The 25,762-nt window shown below is 36.8% G+C and overlaps 1 protein-coding gene across 1 annotated transcript in view; it reads left to right on the forward strand.

Annotated features, from left to right (window-relative positions):
- Nucleotides 1-25,762, forward strand: part of IQGAP2 (IQ motif containing GTPase activating protein 2) — a 222,511-nt gene that overhangs the window by 191,231 nt on the left and 5,518 nt on the right. Inside the window, exons 24-32 of the mRNA XM_063086623.1 lie at nt 31-171; nt 536-620; nt 1,059-1,291; nt 5,310-5,442; nt 10,415-10,517; nt 11,108-11,249; nt 20,375-20,462; nt 21,502-21,714; nt 23,387-23,547. Coding sequence (XP_062942693.1) covers nt 31-171; nt 536-620; nt 1,059-1,291; nt 5,310-5,442; nt 10,415-10,517; nt 11,108-11,249; nt 20,375-20,462; nt 21,502-21,714; nt 23,387-23,547 — 1,299 coding nt within the window. The remainder of the gene's footprint in view (nt 1-30; nt 172-535; nt 621-1,058; nt 1,292-5,309; nt 5,443-10,414; nt 10,518-11,107; nt 11,250-20,374; nt 20,463-21,501; nt 21,715-23,386; nt 23,548-25,762) is intronic.

Genomic DNA, 25,762 nt, shown 5'->3' on the forward strand with positions numbered 1-25,762 from the left:
CCAATTAATTTAGAGCCCTTGTGTTTTCAGCAAGCTGCCTTATGATGTGACTACAGAGCAAGCTCTGACATACCCAGAAGTGAAAAATAAACTGGAGGCATCCATTGAGAACCTGAGAAGGGTCACTGACAAAGTCCTGAATTCTATCATTTCTTCCCTTGACCTGTTGCCGTAAGTTGTATTTGTAGCAACTTTAGTGTTCTTTGCTGAAAGTTCTTGGAATACTGTGTAAAATAAGCCCCTGTAGTGATAACAGGAGTTTTCCCTTCTATTGTGTTTACTATTTAAAAAGTTTGCCTACATTTATCTTTTAAATTTGTAGCTGTTCTCTAAATCAAGAATACTTCTGTCATAGCCACAAACGCTGCTCAGTTATCGTCAGTGGAAGGAAGTCCTGTGATTCCATTACCATCTCATTTTATGTTTAATTTTTAGGAAAATTACTCAGCTTTAGTTGACTGGAACAATTGCTGTGTGTTTCTTCCTCACTTAGCCTTTTGCCATTATTTTCTTTTGTCATCTGTTTTACATGTAGTTATGGATTGAGGTATATAGCCAAAGTACTGAAGAGTTCGATCCATGAGAAATTCCCCGATGCAACAGAAGATGAGCTATTAAAGGTAGATTTTCAAGGGTAATCTCACCATAGCTTCTCTTGGGGGTACGAGCCAAAATTACCAACATAGCATTTTGTAAGATTTTTCCCCATGTGTGACTATTTACGATAAGCTGCAGGTCTTCTGTTTCTGATGACTCTCAAGATTATTGATTATGCTGAGGTTAATTTGGAGATTTTAGACATTATTGAAATTCTTTGTATTAGGGCACTTTGGGGAAAATAAGGATAATTTTCACCAAAAATAATTTTGTTAATTATATTAGTAATATGTGATTATATTTTCACCACCTTTATTTAACTTCTTGTTAACATTCACATCATAAAATGATATGTTATCTCTTGGGAAATGTATATGAATACTTAAAAAAAAAAAAAAAACAACCTAAAACTCTTGAGTTTTCTCTCTTGACAATGGTCTTTTTCCTCTGCATCACTCCAGATTGTCGGAAACCTCCTGTACTATCGGTACATGAACCCAGCCATTGTAGCTCCAGATGGCTTTGACATCATCGACATGACAGCTGGAGGTCAGATAAATCCAGACCAAAGGAGAAACTTAGGGTCAGTGGCTAAGGTTCTTCAGCACGCAGCCTCCAACAAGCTGTTTGAAGGAGAAAATGAACATCTCTCATCTATGAACAGTTATTTATCAGAGACATATCAGGAATTCAGGTGAGAGGGGCCGTTAGTCAAGGTGGTGGGCAAGAACAACGTGTGTTTTGTGCCGAGAGCTGGAGTTGGGGGTGGAGGACAGCAACCCCAGATAGAAGCTGCATGCATTTCTTCTACCAGTTGCTACTGCGAGAAAGAGAAGGGAGGGAAGAGCAGGTAAGGTTGCTTATGCCTGGTGTTCCCTGCCATTCCCTGTCCCACCCCCAGCCCCTGCACTCCTATTACACTGCTTCCTTCCTAGATGCATAATTTCTGCTATTGACAAAATAAAATACTGTTCTTTCTGGCATGCTGTGGGTTTATTGATTACTTAAAATAAAAAAAAAATCAAAATAGCTGATTTCTACTTTGTCGAACTTAAGAAGAGGGTAATTTTTTTAAAAAAGAAGTTTTCCAATCAGGAAGAACTTGCCTCATTTGCACCAAATAGTAGGAAATAGAGTATTTGATTTTTAAAAGGTTGGGAAACCTCAGATTTTACATTTACTGATGATTGTGCGTAAATGTTTTCTGTTCTGTTCTCGAGCCTTTCATTGTACATGTAAGATTTAATTCTCTTGACCTTTGTGTTTCCGAATTATACTCATATCTCTGATAATTCCACATGAACAAGAAAGGAGTGAGCTAGTAGTAAGATTCACTTGTTCCGAGCTCTCTGGGAAACACTTCCATCTTGGGTTTTGTTTGTTCTCTTGTCTGTCATTCAAATGGTAGGTCATAGAAGTAAACTCATTTCAGTCCTCACTGGGAAAATAATTTTCCATTCCTCAGTTTTCCTCTGGGTTAGTGACTTGTCTGCCAACAGAGGTAGTTCATGATCACTCATCTCTCTTTAGAATTTGTGGCCTTTTGTAAGAAAATTACCCCAAATCCTCTTACTGCAGGAATTTTTGATCAAGCTGCTAATTTTAGTCCTCACTGACTAAAAAACTAATATCCATTTCCCACATTTCTTGCAAACTGTTAGCTGCTGTTAGAGCTTCCTTTTACTTCTTTTCTTCTTGGATTATTTCTGTCAGCCATCTGTGTTCCCAGATCATCATCTAAAAAGAAACAAAATCAAAAGCCTCCCCTCACCTCCTCTTAAATTCATCCTTTTTCTCTTCTACTCACATTTATCCTTTGTGATCCTAAGCAATCTATGAGAAATTATGGTGAAACAGTTCAGGAAGACCTTTTGTCACATGGGAACATGTTCCCCAACATGGCTGCCTGCCATTTAACCTCCCCCAGCCTTGGGTTGGGAAGGTACAGATCATTTCTGGTGTAGAAGCCTTGGGTGCCCTTAGGGGAGATACCAAGGATGATCTCAGGCATAGGAAACATTTACAACTTGACAGAATAAAATATATATTCTACCTGTGCAAGGGTTGTTTAGGTGAAAACTACCCGGAACTTCTCCTCAACTGTGTTCACAGCACTCCTGGCTTTTCTTGGTCTTTCTCTATATTTCCTATAGTTTTAAATAGTAGACTTTTAGGGTCTGAGTCCTGGGGAATTTTATGTATTTGTATGTCTAGCCTTAACATTTTTTACTGGATCAACTAAGAATAGAGTAGACAACTCCCATTTTTGTCACACCCTTAGCAGGAGCTCTGAAGGTGGACAGAATGTTGCAGGCCCAGGAGTTTGTGCCATTTAAAGAATGAATTTGATGAATCGCTTTTGTTTTGGGTTTTTGTTTGTTTTGTTTTGTTTTGTTTCTTTTAATTTGGGGCCACAGGTCTTAATACATTTAAAAAGACTAAGATCACAGAAAATAATAGAAAATATGTTCTCTGACCACAATAACAGAAATTTGGAAAATGCACAAATGCATGGAAATTAAACACTCTCCTAAATAAACAACAAGTAAAAAGAAAAATCACAAGGAAATTAGAGAGTACTTTAAGATAAAAATCAAAGTGCAACATATCAAAATTTATGGGATGCAGGGCTCATGCAGTGTTTAGAGGAAAATTTATATAACACATATATTAGAAATAAGAAAAATCTCAAATCAGTAGTGTAAACTTCTACCTTAACAGAAGAGCAAACTAAACCAAAAGCAAATATAAGTCGGAAATAACAAAGATTACAACAGAAATACATAAAATAGGAAATTAAAAAACAATAGAAAAAATCAACAGAACAAAAAGTTGATTCTTTAAAAATATCAACCAAAATACCAAGAAAAAAAAGAGAAGACTGAAATTACCAAAATGAGAAATAAAGCAGAGGCATTATAACATTGTCGTTATTGTTTTTTGTGGTGGTGAGATTTAATTTCTTTCTCTTGCTCATTTGCATTTTTGTTCTACCAGTGGGTTTTGTTCTTTCTTGTGTATTCGTCTAGTCATTATCATCTTTCTGATTCCAGATACAGGAATTCCTTGAGGATTTCTTGTAAGCTGGTCATGTGGTGGTGAACTCCCACAGTTTTTGTTCGTCTGGAAAATACACTATTTTTTCCTCACTTCTGAAGGATAGCCTTGCTGGGTATAGTATTCCTGGCTGGCAGTTTTTTTCTTTTAGTATTTTTAATATATTATCCCATTTTCTTGTGGCCTGTAGAATTTCTGTTGAGAAGTCTGCCATTAGTCTCATAAGAGCTCCCTTATAGGTGAATTTATGCTGTTCTCTTGTTTCTTTTAACTTTGCCAGTTTGACTGTAATGTATCTTGGAGAGGATATTTTGGGGTTGAATCTCTTTGGGGATCTTTGAGCCTCCTGCATCTGAGGGTCCATGTCTCTCCCTATTCCTGGGAAGTTTTCCATTAGTATTTTATTGATTAGGTTTTCCATGCTTTTTTCCTTTTTCTTCCACTTCTGGAACACTCATGATTCCAATATCTGTGCACTTAAGGTTATCCGCTAGCTATCCTAGATTTTCTTCATTTTTTAAATTTTTGCCTTTTTTTGTCTACCTGGGTTATTTAGAAAAGACTATCTTAAATTCTTCCTCTGCTTGTTCTAGCCAGCTTCTGAAGCTATCGGCTGTGTTTTTTATTGCATTGAGTGAATGTTTCAGTTCCATGAGTTCTGCTACATTCTTTTTTAAGGTATTAATCTCTTTGTAAATTTCCTCCTTCATATCCTGGATTTTTTTTCTCACTTCATTGTGTTGTCTGAGTCTTCTCGTATCTTGTATTTCCTTAAGATTGTTGCTCATAATTCCTTCTCAATAATTTCAAGGGTTTCCTGCTCTATAAAGTCTGGTATTTGAGAATTACTGTATTCTTTTGGTAGTGTCATATTTTCTTGGGTTTTTGTATTTCTACTATCTCAACACTGATGTCTGCTCATCTGGTAGAGCAGTTGCTTCTTCTATTACTCTGGAGTGGACTTTGAGGAGAGAGACTTTCTCTTCTTTTTCCAGTCTCCACTGGTGACTCTCCCTGTGTCAGTGCAGTTGAGTGTCTGGCAGGCTGCCTTCACAGTATCTGTGGCTACTGCTATGGCATCGAGCCACTTTTGCAGCAGCTGTGGCTGTGGCGGTGGCTGTGGTGAGCCACCCTCATGAAAGTGGTGTTTTTGGTATTCTCTGTTACCTGCTTCCAGGTGGAGGAGGCTGCTGCTCTTGACTCTTGCCTAGGATCCCAGGCATTGCTGTCTTGCCTCCTTCCACATGGGGGGGGGGGTTGCTCGATGAATTGCTTTTGGATTATATTCTCCATAAAGACTTGATTCTAAGATTAAGAATTATCAATTTTGACATTTTTAGATTACAGGGGCTATTTTTAAATAACAACATTTTAAAGATGACCTGCCTATAGTTTGATCACACTGAGTCACAAACAAGGCCTAAGGCCTTTACTGCTCTATCTAATCCTGTTTGAGGAACTGGGTCTAACATCCAGAAACATGGACTTGGCTTCCATAGTCAGGAGCCAGCCTGGAAGAAGCCGTGACAAGTCCCCTCAAGATTTGGGGTGGAGAACAAAGTACTAGCCATCATTCAAAACTTCCTAACTATTTTGATGAAGCTATTTAACTTATAAATTTTACTATGCTGAAGACTTTTTTCTTCCTTTGTTAGGAAATATTTCAAAGAAGCATGTGATGTTCCTGAGCCAGAAGAGAAGTTTAATATGGACAAATACACAGACTTGGTGACAGTCAGCAAACCAGTCATTTATATTTCAATTGAAGAAATCATCAGCACACATTCAGTAAGTGGGGTCAGGAGGGGTCTTAGCCATGGACCTGTGGTTCAGGCATGTTTTCTCTATAGGACTTAGTGTACACATGTGCTAGTGCTTATACTCTTAACCCTCCGAAACTCTTGATTATTTATTCCCTCACTCTTATACATTAATAAAACTCCTTCTGCCAAACAAAGTTTAGTTTTGACATGATCCATTTACAAAACCAGACTGCAAATTTGCAGTTTAAGCCCTGAGTAGGGACAGGCCCTGATGCCCTCTCACCCACCAAAGCCATGCTGCCTAGACCCACAGCCTGTCTCTCCCCTTTACAGGAATCCTCTCAGCTTTTCCAGTAATTTTCTGGGGAAATGAGAACATTGATTGATTGAAACTTTAACTACCCTGACCCGATTATTATACTTTTTATATGTATCAAAATATCAGATTGTACCCCATAAGTATGTACAATTACAATGTGTATGTTAAAATAACATTTAAAAAAAAAATAACAAAAAATTTTTAAAAAGAAATGAGTTTAGACGTAAAAAAGAAGTAGTTAACAGGCTGTTCAAGGAAGACAGGAAACCACCATCCAATAGTAGCTTCCTGCAAAGAATCACTTCTATTGTTCTGGAAATCTCCGTCTCTTAGAAGCAGGCGTTTTTACAGTCTGTGCTGTGTCATAATGTAACCATCTGGTTCACATGCAAACATCACCATCAGTCACTAGCTTGTATTAAGTGCCCGTTGGGGGCAGGGTGCACTGCTCAGCAACATTGGGAAGGAATTAGGCCTTGGTTGGCTTTTCAATTACTTATAGCAAAAAGAGAAGCTAAACATTAAGGGTTTTGTTTTTAAGACCATTTGGAACTTATTTCCTGAAAAATCTAGATTTTTAAAAGGTAACATTTTCAAGAATAGTTTCAGATCTTGCTAGTCAAAGCAAGGTCCTGGAGATGTGTTAAAAATGCACCCCAGACCTCCCAAATAGAACCTTAATGCTAACAAGATCCAAGGGGTTCAGATGCTCATTAGAGTTCTAGATGCTTCAGTTAAGGATACCTCCAACTTTGGATTATAAAGATAACTAATCTCTCAAAGGTCATGCTTTTGCCCCCATCAAAGCAGATATACTGACAAGTGGCAAACTGGCTGCTTAAGGTTTCAGTTTTTATTATTAAGCCCTTCTAAGAAACTAAAGCTTGAATGTGAATCTGGAGGAAAGAGTAGACATAGCTTTGATGTCTCTTTCAGGGTCGGAACAGGGAGCTTCCCTGACATTTACAACAAGCTCTCAATAAGTACTGATAAAATGAATAGGCTATCCTTTTCTCTACATGTAAACACCCCCAAATCACAAAATTGTCCAGCAGTGAACGATTTACAAGAATAATTTTCTAAAAGTTTTCTAATAGACTCATTTAAATTTGAGCAATAACCTATTCATCTTTTTTTATGATACATTATCCAACTCAAAAAATGTGCACATCCTGTCTGCACATTTGCTGAGAGCAATAGCCACAAGCTAAAAACAGTGGTGGAAAGTTCTCTTTTAGAGAGAAAGATTCTTTCCCAAGGGTAGCAGAGAGAAAATGTTATTGTATTCAGAGTACTCTTTAGGAGACGTAGTGCGTTCCATTTCTTAAGAATTGAAAACAGAATTCAATCCTGGGAAACAGAGCTTGTGACGGATTTGGAATTCCTTCATGTGTTAGGTTGGAAGCAGATGTAATGTGGGGAAATTGTGTAATTGCAGAGACTGTCCTGTTTACTGTCTGTGTTAAGGGAGGAGACGTCTGCATGCAGACACAGGCACAGCAGGAGCATCACTTGCAGAGCCGTGGCCTCGTGCTTGCCCCTCATTCTCTAAGGAATGTGTAGAACTTCAAAATAAGCTCTACAAGGAGACATTTTCAGGAAGTTTTTAAAGGGTAGAAGCTGGCCACCTAAATCATCCATTTCCAGAGACAGCAGCCAAATCAGCTGTCCTGTCTCTTCAGAGAACTAGAATGTAAATTTATCTATCTTGTGTATTTTGTTCTGCTCTCTAACTTATTTCCCCATCCCCCAAAATACCATATGGACTATCATTGTAGATTTCTCCATGTCTTTATATTACCTCTATTATTTAAAGTCTTTCTTTGAATCAACCCATCTTTTTAAAAACAAAGTGTTTCTTTGCTTTAAAACAAAGTACCACAACTGTAATGAAAAACTAGCATCCCTTGTCATAAACAGAAACTTTAGAAGATGTATAATGAAGACAGAATAGTTGGATACAGTGTTTCCTTGCCTTGAAGCTATGCGTCTGAGATTGCTCTCCCTTTTTTAAAAAAACACAATTAGCAAGTTCCAGAGAAGTGTTAAGGAAAATTTAGCATTAAACAGTTACTCTCTCCTTCGCTAATCTTAAGATTAAAAGAGAATGGAAGAGGCACTAATCAAGGCAGTGCTATACAAGCATAAGGGTAGATATAAAGATCAATAAAGTAGAATTGAGAATCTAGAAATACACCCTCATATTTATGGTCAATTTGTTTTAGACAAGGAGCTGAGGTAGTTCAATGGGAAATGAATAGCCCTTTTCAACAAATGATGCTAGGACAACTGGAAATCCACATGCCAGAGAATGAAGTTGGACCCCTTCATTCTGTCCTATAGAAAAAATGAACTCAAAATGGATCACAGACATAAATATAAGAGGTAAAACTGTAAAATTCTTGGAATAAAACATAGGAGTAAATCTTTGACCTTGGATTAGGCAGTGGTTTCTTAGATATGACACCAAACGCACAAGCAGCAAAAGAAAGAAAGAAATTGGACTTCATCAAAATTGAAAACTTTTATGCTGTAAACAGTGCCATCAAGAAACTGAAAAGACAACTGAGAAAATAAGATAAAATAATTGCAAATAATATATCTGATAAGGGACTTGTATCCAGAATATATGAAGAAATCCTATAACTCAATGATAAAAAGATAAATAATCCAATTTAGAAATGGGAAACTGTGCGTTGAAGGACACAATCAACTGGGTAGAAAGGCAACCTATAGAATGGGAGAAAATATTTGCAAATTATATATCCAATAAAGGGTTAATATCTTATGATTAGTTAATATTAACCTTTACCAGATTTATGATTTGCAAATATTTATAAAGAACTCCTACAGCTGAACATCAACAACAAAACAACCTGATTAAAAAATGAGCAAAGGACTTGAATAGGCATTTCTTCAACAAAGATTTGCAAATGGTCAACAAGCACATGAAAAGATGCTCAACATCATTAATGATTAGAGAAATTCAAATCAAAACCATAATGAGATATCATCTCATGCCCATTGGGATGACCGCTTTCAAAAGAAAAAATAACAAGTATTGTCAAGCATGTGAAGAAAATGGAACCCATGGACAGTGTTCGTGGGAATATAAAATGGTACAGCTGCTGTGGAAAACAGTATGATGGGTCCTCAAAAAACTAGAAATAGAATTACCACATGATCCAACCATTCCACTTCTGGATGTGTCCCCAAAAGAATTGAAAGCAGGGTTGAAGAGATATTTGTACACCATGTTCATAGGAGCATTATTTACAATAGCAAAGTGACCATCAAGAGATGAACTGATGAATGGATAAAATGTGGTATATCCATACAATTGAATATTATTCCGCTTTAAAAATAAAGGAAATTTGATACATACTACAACATGGATGAACCTTGAGGACATAATGCTAAATGAAATAAGCCAGTCATAAGAAGACAAATACTGTGTGATTCCTGTTATACGAGGTACCTAGAGTAGTCAAATTCATAGAGACAGAAAGTAGATTAGTGGTTTGCAGGGGCTGGGAGGGAGGCGTAATGGGGAGTGACTACTAATGGGTGCAGAGTTTGTTTTAGGGTGGTGAAAGTGTTCTGAAAGTAGACAGTGGCAACGGCTGCATAATTCTGTGGACATAATAAAAACCATTGCATCATACATTTAAATGAGTGGATTTGATGATATGTGAATTATATCTCAGTAAAGCAGTTGGGAATAAGATTTGAAAAGGGAAAGGGACTAACTTTATCATTATGATTCAGAGCTTTAGAAGATAGTTGCTCAAAACAACTAAAATTATATTTCTTATCACCAGGGGTACCAGTCCCAAGCTTTGGAAACGTTTCAGTTTAATTATAAATGCAAACAAAAACAGAGGTGTTGTCCTTTGGGATTTTCCCCTCCAAGCTGCTATTCTCAAGAGTTAACAGTGCTTCTTCTGAGATCTAGCAAGAAACCTCAGCAGTTGTCACTCATCTTTGAGCCTTTCTGGGGTCAGGAAAGGGGAAATCACAAGAAAATGTAGGTCTCAGACCAAGGAACCCTTTTGAGCATTTCCTCCATCCTTACCCATGAAAGATCTTCAATGCAAGACAGATTAAAGTAGCTAATAGTGGTAATTTAAAAAAAAAACACACAACACTGTTGTGTTTGATTACTGCATAATTTCACTGAAGTGATATGGAAATGCCCTTCCCGCCTCATTGTAGACTCTTTTTCTCCAATTTTGATTTTTACTATAAAGGTGGAGAGGAGCACAGAGGTTAGGTAGTAGATGGCTGCCCCTTCTGTAATTTCTTGATGTAGAGTAGTCATTTCTCTCTGGGGTAAAATAAAAACCATCTGTCTTTATGGTCCCTAATTTCAAGAACTCTCAGACTTGTATTTAAGATTTAAATCATGTCAGGAGAAAATTATCATGAAAAACTAGAAAGGAAACTATATAAATATGGTAGCAGTTGAGAATTTACTTTTATCTCTGTGTGTGTGTGTGTGTGTGTGTGTGTGTGTGTGTGTGTGTGTGTGTGTGTGTGTGTGTGTGTGTGTGTGTGTGTGTGTGTGTGTGTGTGTGTGTGTGTGTGTGTGTGTGTGTGTGTGTGTGTGTGTGTGTGTGTGTGTGTGTGTGTGTGTGTGTGTGTGTGTGTGTGTGTGTGTGTTGCTTTCTATATAAAGCTCCTGTTGGAACACCAGGATGCGATTGCCCCTGAAAAAAATGACTTACTGAATGAGTTGTTGGGATTGCTCGGAGAAGTACCTACTGTGGAATCTTTTCTTGGTAAGAACTTGTTCCTTCTACTTTTCCCCTTGTTTTTGTTCTGTTGTTTTGGTTGGTTGGTGATTTGGATTTCCTGTCTTAGATTTTTTTTTTTTTTTTAGAATTTTAAAACTTAAGCTTATTTAAAGGATAACAACTACATTTGTCCCTTTCTACATTGAGTTCTGTAATTCATAATAACCTAGATTGTAAAACAATTTGATATTTTTGAAGATAAGCTTCAGATACATAAAAAAAGATTTGTCAACCTGTATCATAAAGAAAACATCATTAAAGAACCAAATTTATTAAAAAAAGAGAAATTCCTTACTGTGTTTTCTAAGGATTTCTTTTATTAACAGTTCTCTTTTTTAGTAATTTGGTCATATTTTGAATATCTATGTCCCGTGTTCTTTTCATGTTTCAATCAAATATTTGAAAAGCCACTTCAGATATAGTAGACTGTGGGTTTTGCGAAGCTCGTGGTCTCCCGTTGGATTGCTGAGCCTGTCTTTCCCGCAGAAGAAAGACATATCTCTCACATTGTTGATGCAAGTGAATTGGAAGAATTACATCATATTGTTTTTTGTTTTTTGTTGTTTTTCCTGCAGGGGAAGGAGCAATTGACCCCAATGACCCTAACAAGGCAAATACACTAAATCAGCTCTCGAAGACTGAGATTTCTCTTTTCTTAACAAGCAAATACGACATAGGGGATGGTGAAGCCGTAGATGGCCGAAGCCTTATGATAAAGTAAGTTTGGGGCTTAAAGGGCACATGTCCCCGATTACGTGTCTTAGACCATGCAAATTCAAATAAGGTTAAATCCCAAATCATTCATTTAAAAGTATGTGAGTATTGAAATAAATTATGTTTATCCATCAAACAGCTAACCAAAGGATAATGGACTCTTCACAATTTAGAAGGGAACTAAACATTCTAATAGTTTTCAGAGCCTGTCTTGGTTTTTTAGTTTTCCATGTAGGAATTTGATTCCTTCCCTTTATGAAATGATTAACTGAGCCTATGAAAGTTCTTAAGTAACTGAAGGGAAATATCTGTCTCACAGTGATCAGAAGATTAGTGAGGAAACATCTTTAACCAAATTTAACGTCTGGTATAAAATTATAGTGTAAAAAGGCACACGTATGATAAGACATTATGATCTCTTATGTATTGACCTTCTTTCCCACTAAACCAGTCCTGGATATGTTTACCAGCTTTGACTTTATTTGTACCCTACTTCCTGCCCCCAAAGATTTCACATAGTATATTTTTCCCATCAAGACCTCATGGGTATTCCACATCTGTCTTTTACACACAGAGTAAGAAAGAGAAGGAGATTTATGATACAAACACCATAAATCAAAACATCAGAAATCAAAAACACATGCTCACCAAACAATGCAGTTTTCAGGAACTTGTATAAACAACAAAAAAGTGCATACCAGCACATTAGAACAGTTATGTGTTAGGATGAGGTAGAGACTGGAAGTGGGACAAAGGGAAGTGGGAACAAAAGGGACTAAATATTATTGAAACAGTACTTCAGATGTTACTTCCAAACTACATGTCCTGAATCCTGAGATGGTTTTCATTTGTGACCAGAGCTTTCTGTCCTGCCACTGACATGCTTCAGACAGCATTCATTTCCATTGATTTTTTCCAGATATTCAATTACCCATGAAAACAACAAAAAAACCTTCCTCAATGTGCTGTGTTGCTGTGCAGGCTTCTGCTATTAGGCTTGTCTATTGTCCTCAGATCATCTAGGGCTCCATTCATTCACGTAACAAATGTTGGAGTACCTACTGTGGTCACACCCTGGGCTTGAGGCTGGGAACACAGACGTGAGCAAGCCAGGAACAGCCTCTGCCTATAGGATTTTGAAGTCTAATGGTGGAGAACACGGCTGACTGTAGGATAGAGGCCACGCTGAAGTACATAGCCTTGATCTCACAAGAGTTGAGGGCCTTTCTTTTTGACTGCTGATTACCAAGTCAGACTGAACTTTCAGGGAGACACTTCAGGCAGAGCAAAAGAAGTCTGCTCCCTGGGTTCCTCTGAGCAACTGCCAATTGCAAAAATAACTGGAAATACAGACTGCGTGGTTCTGCTGTGCAAATGAAATTAGGCCAAGTATCTCATGATCTGGCAAGCTTTGTCCTTAGAAGTAACTGGAAGAAATGTTTTCTTAATTAGTTTTGTCTGTTACTTAACATCATTTTCTATATGCAGTCAACTCAAATGTCTGCATTAATGAATGGGAATCATAATTTGAGTAATCCATAATAACAGATAATCTGAATATCATGTATATTTATATTCATTTCCAAACGTGGTTCTCCATGGTTCTGTGAATTCGTGTTTTTAAAACAAAACCATGAAAGTCAGGCAGGTTGGGAAGTGATGTGTGTTAGCTTGGGAAACCTGGTATGTTGTCCTGCAGCATTACCAGCCTCAGCCCTTGTGTGGCTCCCTCCTAGCTCCCCAGTGTGTGCTGGAAACACACACTGTGTGCTCCTTTAATCACCATACTATGCACAGCCAGCCAATTGTTCTATTTTTTATTGTGGTAAAATACACATAATGTAAAATTTACCGTTTTATTTATTTATTTATTTATTTAGGCAGCTGGCTGGTACAGGAAAATTTACCATTTTAAAGTGTACAATTCAGTGGCATTTAGTACATTCACAATATTGTGCAACCATCACCACTGTCTAGTTCCAGAACATTTTTATCATCCCCAAAGTGAAGCCCATACCCATTAAGTATTCACTCTCTATTCCTCCGCACCCAGCTTCCCTCCCCGACCCTGACAATTACTAGTCTGCTTTCTGTCTCTATGAACTTGCCTGTTCTGGGTATCTCATATATATAGCCTTTTGTGTCTGGCTTCTTTTAGTCAGCATAATGTTTTCAAGGTTCGTTCATGTTGTAGTATGTAGCAGTACTTCATTCCTTTTTATGGCTAAATAATATTCCATTGTATGGATGTACTACATTTTGTTTATCCATTCATTAGTTGATGGACATTTGGGTTGTTTCCACCTTTTGGCTATTATGAATAGTGCCATTATGTACATTTGTGTACAAGTTTTTGTCTGAACACCTGTTTTCAATTCCTTTGGGTATATACCTGGGAATGGAATTGCTGAGTTATATGGTAATTCTATGCTTAGCTTTTTGAGGAACCACCAAACTGTTTTCCTCAGTGACTATCATTTTACATTACCCTAGCAAGGTGTGAAAGTTCCAGTTTCTCCACAATCTAACCAACACTTTTTTCCTTTTTTTTTTTTTAAAGTAATAGCCATCCTAGTGGGTGTGAAGTAGTATCTCATTGTGCTTGTGATTTGCATTTCCCCAGTGGCTAATAACTTTGATCATTCCTCCATATGCATGTCACTCATTTGTATAACTTCTTTGTAGAAATGTCTATTTAAGTTCTTTGCTCATTTTTAAATAGTTTTCTTTGTTGTTTTTGTTCCTAAGTTGTAAGAGTTCTTTATATATTCTGGATCTAGACCCTTATCAGATATATGGTTTGCAAATATTTTTGTCCCTGCTGTGGGTTGTCGTTCTACTCTCTTGGTGATGTCCTTGTCTGCACAAAAGCTTTTTAACTTGATGAAGTCTAGTTTATCTATTTTTGTTGTTTCTGTTACCTGTGTTTTTGGTATATTTAAGAGTTAACTGTCTAACCCAAGGTTATAAAGACCTACCCCTATGTTTTCTTCTAAGAGTTCTATAGTTTTAGCTCTTAGATTTAGTGCTATAACCCTGTTTGGGTTAATTATTATGTGTGGTGTGAGGTAAAGATCCAGTTTTATTCTTCTGCATGTGAATGTATGGTTGTCCCAGCACCATTTGTTGAAGCAACTATTCTTTTTCTATGGAATGGTCTAGGCACCCCTTGTCAAAAACCAGTTGACCATATGTGTATGGCTTTATTTCTGGATTTTTTATTCTATTCCATTGATTTATATGTTTATCCTTATACTAATACCACACTTCATTGATCACTGCAGATTTGTAATAAGTTTTGAAATGGGAAAGTGTGAGTCCTCCAACTTTGTCCTTTTTCAAGATTGTTTTGGCTATTTGATGCCCCTTGCAGTTATATGTAAATTTTAGGATCAACTTCTCCATTTATGTAAAAAAGGCAATTGAGCCAGTGTTTTGATAGACTTGATAATTCACTGCTTCCATAGACCTCTGTGGTCTTCAAGGCCTTCCTCTGGACATACTGTGCAATCATGTTATTGGCAGAGGACTTCATCAAGCAGCCCAAGATCAGTGTGGATAACAGCAAGAAATCAAGATCGACCAAGTAGCCATCCCTTAAAGTGAAATTTGAGTATTGCCCAAAAGTTCAATAGAGTTAGCTTTATGATTTTAGCCAAGCCTTACTTCTAAATACATTGTATCTCCTTTAAAGTATATATTTGAAAATCTTGATACTAATAGATAATTACAAAGTGTAGCATTGACAGGGAACTTGAAAAGGTAAGGAAACTAAAGTCTAAAATTATGTGAAGCAAGTAGTCACTGGCATGCTTTAAGTTCATATGTCACATTTCATTGATATTCCATTAGATAATACTCTGAAATATTGATTTGAAAACTCTTATGGGATGACTTTTTTTCAAGCTAATAAACCAAATTCCTAACTCAAACATAAGATAAAGTTCTTGAGGCTCTTCATTATAGAACCACATTTCACTAAAATCAGACAATGACCTACACAAGTTATGAAGTAAACAAACATGAAATGTACAGCAATTGGGACATGAAAATACCTGGCTTTTCTCTATCTAAAAAATTATTTTACTTCCTTGTTAAACAGCTTATGTTCTTAACCTTCAGAAATTCTTCCTTATGCTTAATTACAAAATCACTAGCTTTCCATTGATGAGTAACTTATCTTCATGCGGGCCTCTGCAGTAGCCGAATTTGAAGCATTGTTAATCCTTATGCTTGTAAATTTAATACCATGCTGGTCTCATAACTCTTATTCATTAGATGAGGATCAAGACGATGATAGCAAACACCTGTGTCGTGCTTACCATGTGCCAGGGGCAGTATACACACACACACACACACACACATATACAGAGAGAGAGAGAGAGTAACATGTATTTGTGTGTGTATATATGTAATATAATAATATATATAAAATATTTCATATAGTACTGTTAACAACTACAAGAGGGTGGAGGTTATTACCAATATTTTGCAGATGAGGAAACTAGGCATAGAACAGATATAAACCTTTTCCTGGGTAATACAGCTAATAAGTAGAGCAGAAATTCAAGCCCAGATGATCGTAAATCCTCCAGGACCTACACTGTTGATAACAAATTCTTATAACTCATTGAGGGCAAGGTCATTGTTCTTTGCACTCTTAGGAATCCTAGAATAAATAATGAGAATTATAGCAAAGCAGTTATTGCATAACTGATGCTGGGGCATCTTTCCAGGTCAAAGAGGAGTGACTGACAGATGTGAGGGACACAAAGGGCACATACTGGAGTAGTAAGAAACATTTATTTCTATTTCCCTTCTGTATATTTATGGAATAGAGAACCTCGGTTTGAGCTATTACCATTTTACCAGTACTACCAACTGTGGTGATATTAGAAAAACAAAAAAGCCTGGCTGAGGAGTCCTAGGATGATGTGGGATTACAGACTCAATGTGTAGTTGGCCATTAGCTCAGTTGGTACTCAAAAGGATTACAGACTCAGTGTGTAGATGGCTGGTTAGCTCAGTTGTTTGGTTAGTGAAGCCTTATAACACCAAGGTCATGGGTTTGGACCCCCATACCAGCCAGCCAGCCACACAAAAAAATGCTCAACTAGTCACATGTGACTGATAGCCACTGTATTGAACACTGCAGGTCTTTACAATGGGCTGGCTGGTTAGTTGGTAGAGCACAGCCTTATAACCCCAAGGCCAAGGTGTCACTGTTAGCCATAGGACTCAGCAAGTTACCTAACCATCAGTTTCCTCATCCATCAAATGGGGGATGAGGGGAGGGCTATGACAATCACATGAAATCATGCATTAACACCTTATGAATTATAATGAACTTACAATTGTAAGTTTCTCTCATTATAACTTATGATTCAACTTAAAATATGTGAACCTTATGGCCTTTATTAAACTTGTTTCTCCACAAAAGTATGTGTTTAGGTAGAAGGCAATATTTGTGGTTTTTAATCATACTTAGCTGCCAAAGTGCTTAAGTTGTCATCTCTTAAGAATTTTTCTCCAATTACATGATTCAGTTTAGATATTCATTATCCCTACTGAAAGATTTGCTTGCTTTTGGTCCACACTAGCTGGAGCATTAAATGGCCACTATGATAATTGAAGTCTAGTGCTAAAAATACGTAATAATGGTATTAGAATTTTTTTTTTTTTTTTTTAATGATTTGATGGATTTATTTATTTATTTATTTATTTTGTCTTTTTGTGACCGGCCGCACCATGCTCAGCCAGTGAGCGCACCGGCCATCCTTATGTAGGATCCGAACCCGTGGCGGGAGCACTGCTGCGCTCCCAGCGCCACACTCTCCCGAGTGCGCCACGGGGTCGGCCTTGGTATTAGAATTTTTAACAACTGGAAATATTCCTTAGCTTTCACAAGCACTAATTCCTTTTCAACCTTGGGCACACTGTAAGGGAGATGAGAGAGGGGGAGACTCAGGAATACTACTGGTCAGAGTACAGTAAAAGACACCATGTGAGTGGAATGGCCAAACCCAAGTGGCCACACCAGCTTTTGAGCTCCATGTGGTCTCATTTACTGACATTGGGATTTGAGCACAGCTATGATCAATAAACGCCCTGGTGTCTATCTTTCTTTTCTTTTCTTTTCTTTTCTTTTTTACTTCTCAGAGTTAGATAGCTCCTCATTCAAGGAGGACGGTATCCTTGAACAATCATGGAGCCAGTACTCTATAAACAGTTGATTGATGCTGGTCAAACCATATCTAGAATGTCATGTTTACACTTGAAGCAGGGTGGGTGGAGAAGGGACATCCTAAGAAGGTCATTGGCAACTGAAATGTGAGCAGAACTGTGAACTCTCTGAATATTCTATTGTGAGAAGGTTTAAGAACTGAGGATTTTCACTTGGAGAAAAGAAAGGTGGTAGAAGAGGGGTTAGGGGACAGTCCTGTCCCCTCTCCAGGTTTTTGAGAGGCTGCTAGTGTGGAAAGAGAATTTCACTTGTTTTCTGCAACTCCAGAAGGTAGAGCGTCAACTTTGTCTACTCATTAAACCTCTTAGTTCTTAGTTGCCTCATTTGTAAAATCAGGGAATGGATTGTTTCCCAAAGGTCCCCCTGAGTGCTAAAGTCCTATGACTAACCAGGTCCACAGAGTGGGCGTCACTGGAAGGCAGGCTTCTCAGAGTGAGCTTCCTGTTTAAGAATGGAATGTTCCAATGCTGCACTCTCCAAAAGAAATTTCCCATGAGCCACACATGTAATTTTAAGTTTTCTAGAAACCACATTTTAAAAAGAAACAGATGAAATTAATTCTGATAATAATATTCTATTCAACCCAATATATCGAAAATATCATTTCAATATGTAATCAATGTAAAAAATTGTTAATGTATATTATATGTTCTGTTTTTCATACTACATCCTCAAAATCCAGTGTGTATTTTATACTCACAGCACATCTCAATTTGGACTAGCTGTGTTTCAAGTGCTCAATTGCCACCTGTGGCAAGTGGCTGCTGTCTTGTGCAGCACAGCTTTAATGACTATGTAAGTGCTTACCATGTGTCAGACTTCTGCAAAGGGCTTTACATACATCTTTTCATTCATTCCTTGTATCAGTCCTCTGAGAGATTCCCATTTTATAAATGAAAAAAAAAAAAAACCCAACAGGGATTATATAACTTGCACAAGTCTACACAGCTAGTAGTAGAGCCCAGATATGGCCTTAGATCTGTCTGACCCCAATATCCTTAAGTGGGGGGGGAGGTAGTTGAGTTCCGTGTTATGGGACTGGATGGTTACTTACATGTAGGATATCTGGGGTAGAACTTTGGCGATGAACTCCACAGGCCTGATGTAAAGTAAAATTCCAGAGAAATAGGTTATATGGGCAGATTGTCCTCCAACAACTCCTGAACAAATAAACATTCTTTGTTCCTGGTGGGGCATGTTTTAGTGACCCCAGTCATTTTGTCATGAGCTTCTCTAAAGATGATGAGCTAGGAGTTTCCTTAGAAGTGTGTATCATAAGTAGTTCCTAGAATATTATCTCCTTAGAAAGTTACTATGCTTAGATTTTTTAAATTATCCAAAGCTTTTATTTTTAACTTGATGTTTCTGTTCAATACATTTATGATGATGATTGGAGGAGGGAGTTGTATAGGCAGGAAAAGATACATGGCTTTCTAAGCCACAGCCCCCTTAGGAACCGTGCCATCTCCCACATGGCTATAATTAGCTGTGTGCCCACCTTTGACTCTCAGTGGAGTATGGAGCTGTGCATTTCCAGACAGCCCGTAAATCCCCAGCAGGAAAGGGTCACAAGGGCCAGAGGAAATGGTTCTCCAAAGGCTAGGCGAAGGGAGGAAAGAAGGCTGCATTGTGATCCCTCTCTTCATGCAGACTTGTGATAAGTAGGTAATGAGGAAAAATCATGTTTATAGATGACTTACTGGATTTTATGCTATTTTCAGAAATCATATATTTAGAATTAACTTTAAGGGCGAAGCCTCTGTCATTTGGGAGCAGTTGCCCCTGTGCTTCAAAGCATGAAAATTTTGTTTTCACTTCTAATTTTTATACTGTGTGAACATTTCCTGTTGTGTTTTAGGAAGAAATTAATAATCCTAGAAACTTAATTAAGTGATATCATGTAGCCTTTGAGAGAGCTAAAGTTAAATGGAATAGCAGGGCTACATAAAAGTGAAACTTTAGATATTGATTAGACCTGTTTGTAGTTTAAAGAAACTTGTTTCCTTTTTTTTTTTTTTTTTTTTTTGGAAAGAAGCTACATCCAATAATACTGTTCCCACCTTATGTAAAAGAAGTAAACTTGATTATATACCTTTTATGTTCAAATGTTTTTAAATAATTACATAACCTGATCCTTAGCTAGGAAGTCTTGGCCAATTGCATAAAGAACATATGTCTTTAGCACTCCTAGAGGAGTTTTTCAGCTCTTAGCTTTTTACGGAGCAGTTCTTCTCTATTACCTGAAGATAAGGACCCAATCCTATATTTCAGCTCCTCAGCTTGGTCCTTCAACACCCATCCTACTAGCAGCTGTGTCAGCCAGCAACACAAAGCCTACCCAGCCCACTCGGGGCTTCTACCCCCACTGGTCTTCAGACTGTTTCATAACTTTCTCATGATAGGAAAGGTAAACCACTGATCTGGTTCCTAAAGGCTTATGATGTATTAAATAGGCTCAGAAGTTTAAATGCTATCTAAGTCAGGAAAAGGGAATATTAGATATTATTTTTGCACTCTCTACAGTAGCAGGCCATATCAGTAGCACTTGTCCCTCCTGCCCATTAAAAAGTTGTCTCAGTGTAAAAAGAAGAAAAAATATTTAAATAAGGAATCTTGTGACATACTTGTGTCCATATTACTGACAGTATAATCCCGCAACATCAAGCATATAAAGCCCAGACTTTGATTATCAAGCATTCACAAATTTTTAGGTGTCTTAGAACAGACCTGGTGAATTTCTGAAAGAATGTTTTAAGGGATTATCTTTGAAGCTTCATTTTTTTTTTTTTTTTACATGTTTGTGCACACTCCCTTAGGAAAAGCAGATTTTTGCACATCAGGACTGCTATCTGAAAGTCTGTCTCTTCTTTCTCTATTTTGTAAGGACCAAAAAGCTAATCGTCGATGTGATCCGGAACCAGCCAGGGAACACATTGACAGAAATCCTAGAAACACCAGCAACTGCACAACAGGTAACTTGTCTTTCAGTGTAAAATAATAAGTATAATAGAAATTGATTTTCTTAATGAATCTTTCTTTACATCATCAACTGTAAAATGGGAGTAATGATAATAGGTAAGGAATCTTGTGGTAAGGAATTCATGGGCAGGGTTAAATGAGTTAAAACGTGAAGTGGGTAAAACAGTATCTGGCACATATTAAGTACTCAATAATGTTGGCTGCTATTTAGAGTATTTTTGTTTTCTGCTAACCTGGTAAACTTTTCCTGTGTTCATAATATCGACTTGTCTGTCCTGTGTCTAACATTACTGTGTCTAATAACAATCATATTCTTAGCTATCCTCTATTAGGTCAGTCAGTTGACTAGTACAATGAAATAAGAAGATCACAGTCTCTTCTTATTACTGTTTTCTTCAATGTGCTGTACAAATAGTATTCATTTATTCATTTACTCATTGTTTATTTGGGAATTACTATGTGCTACAATGTTCTTATTCCCTTTAGTTAAAAGAAACCCTGCAAGTTCTTCAGAGTTGGTAGTTTGAGAACAATCCCTTATTAGCACGAAGCTCTCTGAGCACCTTGCTGTTGGATTGCCTTACGAATCTCCATAAATGTAGCTGATGTGTGAGAGTTTAATTGAGTTTTGGACATTCATGGTTCTCATAGCTGCATTTTAATGGATAATCTAGTTTTGATTTCCTCAACTAGACTATCCAGGAATTGAAATCCTTCCACCTAGGGAATTACTAAGTAGCAGTCATTTATTAAAACATGTCCATTACTAAGGTGATTTGTCACCTTGGCAATGAAGTAGCTATTTAGAATTTTGCCCAAATTAGTCCTGCCACCACTGTTAGTTACTCAAAAAGATGAAGTAATTCCTTCCAAACACCGATTCAGAACCCACGAAGAACATGTTCTGGTTCTAGTCTTTGGATTTTGGCTCTAGGACTTCTTTTATTTTGACATTAGTTGCCTTGTGTAGCTTCTGAATCTGAAGATTAGGGGGATCAGAGAAAAATCAACATCTTAATGTTCTCTTTTCAGGAAGTAGATCATACCACAGACATGGTGAGCCATGCAGTTATAGATTCGAGGACTCCAGAAGAAATGAAGCATAGCCAATCTATGATTGAAGATTCACAGCTGCCTCTTGAGCAGAAGAAGAGGAAAATCCAGAGGAATCTTCGGACATTGGAACAGACTGGACATGTGTCATCCAAAAATAAATACCAAGACATTCTCAATGAGATTGCCAAGGTTTTTGGAAACAGTATTCTTTCTTCCTCACTTAACATTTGCTAATCATCGGTCACATGCAGGGCACTCCGTGAGGTGACATGGGGGATTCATACTTGCATATATCATGGTTCCCAACCTCCTCAACGGTACAGATTTTTAAAGGTTTCAAAACAGTTCATGACTTTTAATAGAGAATAATCAAAACTCCCCCAAGTCATGAGGAGAGTTGAAACACACCAGAAATGAATGCTCAGGAAACATAATGACCAAGTTTAGTCTATCGCTTTAAGCAATACCTACTGGTTTTTTAAATGACACTTTTAGGAGAGTTTTCTCTTGAATTATTAGTTGTCATATAGCCCAATTGCTCGTAGGACCAGCCATTGAGCTGGTAACTCTATGTCCCTGAGAATTTGTTTCTGAGCAGTTTAGCCTAACTGCAGTTCACACTTAAAGATTAGTTTCTGTTTTCTCATCTCATATTTTTACATTTGAGAAACTTCCCAAGAAAAGATTTCCGCTAAGAATGTAATGAAACATCACAGGAAGTGGCTGAGATCTGTTTGTCAAGGACAAGGAAGTAAATATTTGGGTTAAAAGGATATTTCATTCTTTTTATCCAGACATACAAATTAATATGGGGTCCAGAGGTTAAAGGAAGCTAAATGATCAGGGGGGAAAAAATTCTCGCCTTCTGGGAGAAAAATGCACTCAGCTTCATTCTCCTGTGGAAAGTTATGGTCAGTTCTGGCTATTCCTTGTAGCCCAGCTGCCTCAAGGGAAGTAGTATTTCTTTCTATAGCTTTGGGGTGGAAATATTTCTCTTTGGGATATGGGGTAGAGAAATTGACACCTTTGCTTTAAAAAAAGAAAGAAAGAAGGCTATTACGTATTATGAAGGCATCCATCAAAAGATTCTGTTTAACAAAGACTTTTTACTTAAGTGGGGAGGTTATGTGGGTGTATCTTTGAATTTCTGGGGGAATGGTTTTTAATTTGTCTACAAAGGAAAAATAATATTAAAACAGGCACCATTTTCTTAAATATTTTTATAGCTTACCAATTAACAAAAAAAAACCCTTATAGTTTCATGTTTAAGTTTAGCTTAGCTCTTGTAAGCTAGAAGCAGCTTACACAACTTAATATTCTAGGAATTCTGTTTAAATCCAAGTAAGACTTACTGATGATGAATTTTTTCAATCAGTCTTGAGAACCCAGTTGTTTTTTCAAACCTTGGAAATTTGCCAGATGAAAAAGTTTTTGACTTATTTCTAAAATGAATTCAACAATTAAATGTAAACCTTTTCAGGTTGAAGTATTCCTCAAAGAGGAAGGTTCCAAGTAGTCTGAAGAAATTGCATGACTACTGCTAAACTCTTACCCCTCATAAAACACTATTTTTCCTTAAACTAATCATCTGGTTGTTTTAAAATTGCTTCTTTGCTTTTCCTTCAAGAGAGAAATAGACCTTAGCAAGTATCGGAAAGTTAAATATGGACACTTTCCAGTACTGAAGTAAAAAGGGGTGGGAACACTTTGGCGCTGAGAGTAAAATAGGGTGCCTGAGATACACAACAGTCACAATAGTTAATAGTGACTTAACTACTTGATACTCTTCTTGTCTCAAATTGGCAATGTTGTAAAACAGATGTATGCTTAAATCTCATATTATGGCCTTTACTTGTTTTAGGATATTCGAAATCAGAGAATCTATCGTAAGCTTCGAAAAGCTGAATTGGCAAAACTTCAGCAGACCCTGAATGCACTTAATGAGAAGGCAGCATTTTATGAAGAGCAGATTAATTATTATGATACCTACATAAAGACTTGTTTAGAGAACTTAAACAGAAAGTAAGTTAAAATCATGTCATGTTCATTTGTAATGTCATGATTTGTATTTCACGATAATCAATTCTATAATCCTGGGCTGTTGGGTTAGGTTTGGAAACAAAACTTTTGCTCTATATTATAAACAAAAACTAGAGTCTCAATTTTATTATTTGCCACTGTGAACTAAGAAGTCAGGAATGAATTTGGAAGCTTTTTATTTTCCATCAGTATTAGAATTAAAGTGGCTTACCCTGTTGTGTTTTAAGCAAGTAGCATTAGCACTTTCATTACACTTTTTGTCTTCTTTTAGTCCGAGGTGTTTTTAAAATGCTATTAAAAATATATAAACTATTCTTGTTTTGGGAATGTTTATTGTAAACAGTATTTTATATACTTGATAATGTTAGATAATGCCAAATATTTGCTAATTGCTCAAAGCAGCTTAATGATTTTAAATTGCTTAATGATTTTAAAAAATCATTAATGACACAATAGGAAAAATTTGGCGGCTCTCTATTTATCCATTAGTGTAGATATTATAAATTTTTATACACAGTATAGCCATTTTTAATGAATATTTGTTGCTCATAATTTTTTTTCACTAGATTAGGGTCAGTGCTAATCAAATTTTAATTATCCACTTAAACATGTAATACAATATTTTCATATAATCCTAATCATCAAACGGGCAAGTAGAAATGGTGCTGTAGGGAAAAAGCAATTGTTAGTCATAGAAGTTTTTTATTTTATTGTAAATTGACAATTTATAATTGTATATACTTATGGGGTATGAAGTTATATGATTTATAAATACAATGTGGAATAATTAAATCAAGCTAATTAACATATCCATTACCTCAAATACTTCCCATTTTTTGTGGTGAGAACATTGGAAATTTATTCTCTTACAAATTTTGAAGTGTACAATACACTATTAGTAACTATATTCACCATGCTATGCAATAGATCTCAAAAAAAAGAAAAAAAACTTATTCCTCTTGAGATTTTGCACCCTTTAACCATCATCTCCCCATTTCCTCCAACCCCCATTCTCTGTAACCACCATTATACTCTCTGCTTCTATGAGTTCAACTTTTTTAGATTCCACGTGTAAGTAAGAACATGTGGTATTTGTCTTTTTCTGTCTGGCTTATTTCACTTCACATAATATTCTCCAATTCCATCCATGCTGTCACAAATGACAAAATTTCCTTCCTTTTTAAGGCTGAATAGTATTCCACTGCATAATATGCCACATTTTCTTCATCTTTTGATGGACACTTAAGTTGATTCCGTAGCTTGTCTATTGTGAATAGTGCTGCAATGAATGTGGGCTGTAAGACATCCCTTCAACAAACTCATTTCAAATCTTTTATAGAAAATATGATGAAGGGAAATAACCAATTTAAACCTCATTTTAATGGCCCCACTATTTCTGAATTTTAAGTCATTTGCTTGGGGCCTGTATATCTTTTTTTTTTATAACACTATACCTGGTGAAGCTAATCTTCAGTAGAAATGAGATTAAGGATTTGCAGTACACTATTTACATAATTATTGCAACTACTTTAAGGCATTTTACACAATCTCTGCAGTCAGGCGATCTGGATTTGGGATTGTCTTTTACATTGTGTGATCGTGAACCAGTCCAATGAACTTTATCATCTCTAAGGTAGGATCAGGAGTACCAGCCTCACAGGTATTGCTGTGAGAGCTAAATGAAATAATATATAGCAAATGAATTTATTTCAAAGCACTATGGAAATGTTAATTTTGTAAATGTAAGGTAATATTTATAAAGCACTTAGAACAGTGTTTGTCATCGTGTTTGTTAAATAAACTAAAGCAGTCATAATATTACCTTTACTTAGGAATACACAGTTCATGTTATTTGCACCAAAGCTACTTGTGAAATGACTTAAGATAGCCACATAGTTCAGTAGGCCTGACAGAATAGAGTGTAAGTTTTATTTTTTATTTTTATTTTTTTTTTTTTTCGTGACCGGCACTCAGCCAGTGAGTGCACCGGTCAGTCCTATATAGGATCCGAACCCGTGGCGGGAGCGTTGCTGCGCTCCCAGCGCAGCACTCTACCAAGTGCGCCACGGGCTCGGCCCGAGTGTAAGTTTTATTAAAAGTATTAGTCTGTAATATAAACTTTGGTCACTTGGGAAATCCCTTTCCCCACACAGTTCAGTAGTGAGGTTTTACTGCATGGGGAAAATTGTTACCTACT

Source organism: Cynocephalus volans, chromosome 2 (genome assembly GCF_027409185.1).
Source record: "Cynocephalus volans isolate mCynVol1 chromosome 2, mCynVol1.pri, whole genome shotgun sequence".
In the NCBI taxonomy this organism is placed as follows: Eukaryota; Metazoa; Chordata; class Mammalia; order Dermoptera; family Cynocephalidae; genus Cynocephalus; species Cynocephalus volans.